Consider the following 5,020-nt stretch of genomic DNA (forward strand, 5'->3'; position numbering starts at 1 on the left):
ATGCAGAGAGAATGTTCACAATGTCTGAGAGTGCAGTCATAAATAGAAACATTCATATTTCATCCGATTATAAATATTTGATACTGCAATTGTGAAATGCACATGTTTTATAAACTGGAGAGAAGAAAAAAAGAAAAAATCATTTGCTTTCTTGCTAAAAGGCAATGTCATCCAATCCTGGCTCCTAAGCAGCTGATGGTGATTCACAGAATGTAAAATTACAGGTTTTATTTTATAGATGGATTCTTTCCTTTTTCTTTTTCTTTTTTTTTTTTAGGTTTATACTACCATGTACAACGTGTGAGTATTGCAGCCGTAAAATAAAGAGGTTTTTAAGGCAAAGCGAGAAGTTTTGCCCCCACAAACAGCGTCACAGGAGAGCCCGTCCCTGAGCAGCCGCCCACGCGCACCCAGGCCCACGCGGAACGGACACACACACAGTGTACCGCGGGGAGGGGGACACCATGGTCCGGGAGAAACGGGTTAAACCAGCACAGAGCCTTGGAACCCGGGAAAACACCGATTACAAGGAGGTGTCTGCGTGGGGAGGGGGGCGTGGGGAGAAGCACCCACCCCCCCGGTGCCACGAAGCGTCGCGCTAGCGGGGGACCGCACCGTGGGGTGGGGTTGAGGACGAAGAGGAAGAGGAAACTAAAATGTTACTTTAGTTTTGGGAAAGGGGAGGGGGGGGGTGTTTAAAACGCTTCTAAATGCTTCGGGGAGGTGATGCCTGCCGTTGGGGAGCCGGGGTCCCATCCGGCGGCCACCCCCCGTGAAGGGGGAGCTGGGCCGGTAGGGATGCAGTGGGGCGGGGGGGGGGGGGGGGGGGGGGGGGGGGGGCGCAGGATGGAGCCGCATCCCGCAACGGCTACCGCTTTTCCGAGATGGGGATCCCAAAGTTTTCCTAACAAGTTGGAGGAGGAGGGGGGAGAAGGACGGTAACCCCGTCCCTGCATCCCGCATCCACGCCCTGCATCCCGCATCCAGGCCCGCCCGTGGGTCTCGCTGGGGGGTGATGAGGGGGTAGGGGCGCAGGAAGCGACCCCGGGCATCTTTCAGGACGGTGCTTGGAGATTTCCTTCTGTATCGTTTACTTACGTTTTTTTTTTTTCCTGTTCAAATTAAATTCTCAACGTATATCCCCAAAGCCAGCACACACACACATCCCCCAAAAAACAAGGAGAGAAAAAAAAAAAGAAAGAAAGAAAAAAAAAAAGAAAAGGAAAAGGGGAGGGGTGGGGGAAAAAAAGGTAAAACTCATAGAACAAATAGGAGAACTATTTATTCGGTTCACAGTTGTGTGAAATGCAGCAATAAAAATCTTTGGACTTCAGCAAAAGTTGTTTTTAATATTTTTTTTTTGAATTTCAAAAAACAGCGTCCAATGTCCATTAAAACAGCGCTTAAGTCTATAAAAATGTAACTTAAGCATTAAAAAAAATCATAAAGATAGCGTCTAAAATCTCCATACAACCGAAAAAAAAACCCAACCAACCAACCAGCCCAAATCCCCGAAACCAAAACCAAACAAAAAAAAATCAAAAAAATATTTTATAATCAGATATCTTGGATTTTTACACCACCTTACCTGTAAATTATATATACATAGAATATTGCAGAATTATATCTAATACACAATAATTTTCACTATTAATGCTGGTATAATCTTTATACACTGGCCCTTGCGTTTCTTTTTATTTTTTTTTAATTAAATTATTGCATTGTATAAACTTTGACTGCAAACGGCCCCCCCCTCCCCTGCCTCCCCCCTCCCTCCCTCGCCCCCCCCCCCCTCCCCCCTTGGCTATTCACTGTCCGACTTGCCGTCTTTCGCCGTGGTGGGAGTGGTTGTAGAGCCCCTGGGCCATGAGGTGCACTGCCAGGGAGTTCTTGCTGCCCGTCGCCTTCTTGATCTTGGCTCGTTTATTCTGGAACCAAATTTTAATCTGGGACTCGTTAAGCCCGAGCTCTTGGGCCAGGCTCTGCCGCCGCTGCTCCGTCAGGTACCGGTTCGTCTGGAACTCGGCCTTGAGTCTCTGCAGCTGCTCGGCGGTGAAGGCGGTGCGCGGCCGCTTGTCCTCCTTGTTGGGGTTCTTCTTCTTTGGTTTGCGGGAGCGGGGACCTACGGCCGGGAGAGAGGAGAAGCACCGACACCGCCACGCTCCGCTGCGGGCGGCCCCGCGCCAGGCGCGGTCCCGCGGAGGGAGGGTGGTCCTGCGTTCCGAGCCCCCCCCCCCCCCCCAACCGCCCCAAGGAAAACCAGCCCCGCTTTGTGCCGGGCGGGCGGCGGAGCGAGAGCCGCAGCTCCCGCGGCCGCTCCGCGCTGCCTCCGCACCCCTCGCACCCCCCGCCCACCAGCGCCTGCACCGCCCTTGGCATCCCGGGGATGCCCGGCCAGCAAAGCCTGAGCCGCAGGCAGCGGCTCGGAGCTACGTTGCATTCCCCTGAGCGGTTTTTTTTTTTCAAGGAAACCTCTTTTTTTTTTTTTTTTTTTTTTTTTTAAGAAACCTCTCTACTTTTCCTTCTTCTTCATTTCTTTCTTTTTTTTTTTTTTTTGGTGGGTCGCGATAAAGAAAAAAAAAAAAAAAAAAGGAAATCAGCCGCCTGTTTACATTGCGAGGAGAAAATCCGCCGCTTTGCTGCAGTGCCCATATGGCGCTGCACGGCCCGATCCGAATCGCCGGGATTATTCTCGGGAATATTATTCTCGGCAGCACAAGGAGCCTTTTCTGCCCGGGCCGAGCCATTGTGAGGATGTAATGTTAATTAAATATTAACAAAGGAGAGCACTGGAGAACAATGGAGTAAATTCCAATTCAACCCTGAATATTACCTCTGAGTAAGAGTTTGTTTTCAGACATTACGAACTAATTTTCAACTCCTTTTACAATCCCTCCTTCAGCTGGCCGGCTCTCCGGGTGAAAATCCTAGCTCGCTGCTTTTGTAAGAGAAAAACCCATATTTATTTATTTATTTTTTCCCTGGGAGCAGATCTCCTGCGTGGTGCTTTCCATGTCTTCCCCCCAATGGTTTTCTACTTCTTTTTAACAAGGGTTTTACCAATCTACCCTGCTCTCCCCGCGGTAGCAGAAGGACATTTTACCCCTCCGGCTTTTCTTTTTTTATTTTTTTTGTCAGTGTTTTTATGGGTAATTTCAGGAGGTTCTGCCCAAGCCCTTGCCAAGAGACGGACCCTGCCAAAGAAGTTCCCCGGCCCCTGGAAATGTCCCCCGGCCCCTACAGAGCTGACCCGCAGCACATGGGGGGGGGGAATTAAAAGAAAGAAACGAAACGGTGGCCGCTCCGAGGCCTCTTTTAGGGAAATAAACGATCGCGGATTGTTTTTGGCTGAAAGAAAAACCCAAGGCAAGGCAAGGCGAGGCTGTGGAAACCCACCCTCCCCGTCCCCAAAACACAGCGCGGGGCTGTTTTCCCGGCGGGGAGGAAGAAGGGCAGCTCGCCGGGAGGCTGAGCGGGGAGCCCGGAGCCGGATTTCCCCCCCTCTCTCTTTGATAAAACCTGGCAGTTGGTGGGAAATGCCCCGAGCCGGGCGGCCCCCAGCTCCTCGGCGGCGGCGGGGAGGGAGAGACCCCCCCGCTCCCCCCTCGTCCCTCCGGCTCCGCGCATCCCCGGCCACCCCTTCATCTCCCCGCATTTTCGGGCGATTTTAACCACCACCACCACACATACACACCCATCCCGGAAAAAAAAAAAAAAAAAAAAAAAAAGAGAAAGAAAGAAAGAAAACCAGAAGAAGGAGCGGGAAAGGAGGAGCAGGGTGTTTCCCCTGCCGCCCTGCCAGCCCCGCGGCGGGCGGAGGCGAGCCGGGGAGCCCGGGGAGGGGGCGCGGCGGCGGGGAGCGGGGCGGCCCGGCAGGGCAGCTCTTACCTGAGGAGGGCCGGTCCGAGTACCGGGTGCAGTAAACCCAGGCGGGCCAGAGCATGGGCTGGTTCCCGGCGTTGGAGCTGGCCTGGGAGCTATCCGAGTCCGAGCTCACCGACAGGTCGCCGCCGCTCAGCCCCCCGCGCTTTCAGGGCCGCCTCCAGCGCCGCGGGGTCCCCCCCCTTCTTGGCGGCGCCGTGCAGGGCCAGCCCGGCGGGGCCGCCCTCCCCCCGGCCGGCGAGCCCGCCCCGCCGCCGGGTAGCGGAGCCCCGGGGGTCGGTGCCGCGGCTGGGCTGCGGCGGCTCTCTGCTCCGGGCCGCCGGGGCTCGCCGCCGGGGGCCGCCCGCCTCCTTCCTCCGCCCGAACTCGGGCCGCAGGATGTTGTCGATGAAGAAGTTGGTGATGCGGTGCGGGTGCGGGTGGGGGTGCGGCGGGTCACCGGGAGGAAGCAGCAGCCCCCGCCGCCCGCCGCCGCCGCCGGGCTCTGCGTCGCCGCCGGACTCCTGCGGCTCGGCCGCCTCCTCCCGGGGGCTCCGGCCGCCCTCCTCCATGCTGCGCGGCCGGCCCCGCCGACGGCTCCGCTGCCCGCCCCGCTGCCGGTCGGGCGGCTGCCTAGCTCTTTTTGTTGTTGCTGTTGCAGTCGCTTGTCCTTTATTTTAATTTTTTTAATATATATATTTTATATATATATATATATTTATATACACGCACGTACAGGTGTCTATTTGCTTTCGTTTCTCCTGGCCGCGCCTGGCGTTCAAAATCCAGAGTTTGAAAAAAAAAATAAAATTAATAGCAATTAAAAAAAAATAAAGAAAGAAAACCAGGGAGACCCCAAAGCCAGCAGCCGAGCCTCCACGAGTTCCAACTTTGCCAAAAATAAAAATACACGGGCTCCGGTCCTCCCGCCGCCGCTCGCCGCCTCCTGCCGCCGCTCAGGCCGCTCGGTCCCGCGGCGCGCTGCCGCCTTCTTCCCCGGCCGCCGCCGCCGCCGCGCCTCATCCGCAGCCCCCGCGGAGAAAAAAATCGGTAATAATAATAATAATAACGCTAAAAATAGGGGTGGACGGGGGGGAGGTTAAGAAAAAAAAAAGCCCGGCAGCCGTGGCCGGGGCGGGGGTGGAGGCGGGCTTTCAGA

The 5,020-nt window shown here is 55.2% G+C and overlaps 1 protein-coding gene across 1 annotated transcript; it reads right to left on the reverse strand.

Moving 5' to 3' along the window:
- Positions 1 to 1,804: 1,804 nt before the first annotated feature.
- On the reverse strand, positions 1,805 to 4,433 carry EN2 (engrailed homeobox 2). The gene is given in 6 exon segments (XM_055806555.1): positions 1,805 to 1,840; positions 1,842 to 2,122; positions 3,889 to 4,021; positions 4,023 to 4,120; positions 4,123 to 4,219; positions 4,221 to 4,433. Coding segments are annotated over 6 exon segments (858 nt in total).
- Positions 4,434 to 5,020: the final 587 nt, after the last annotated feature.

This window comes from Falco peregrinus, chromosome 5, assembly GCF_023634155.1.
Source record: "Falco peregrinus isolate bFalPer1 chromosome 5, bFalPer1.pri, whole genome shotgun sequence".
Lineage (NCBI taxonomy): Eukaryota > Metazoa > Chordata > Aves > Falconiformes > Falconidae > Falco > Falco peregrinus.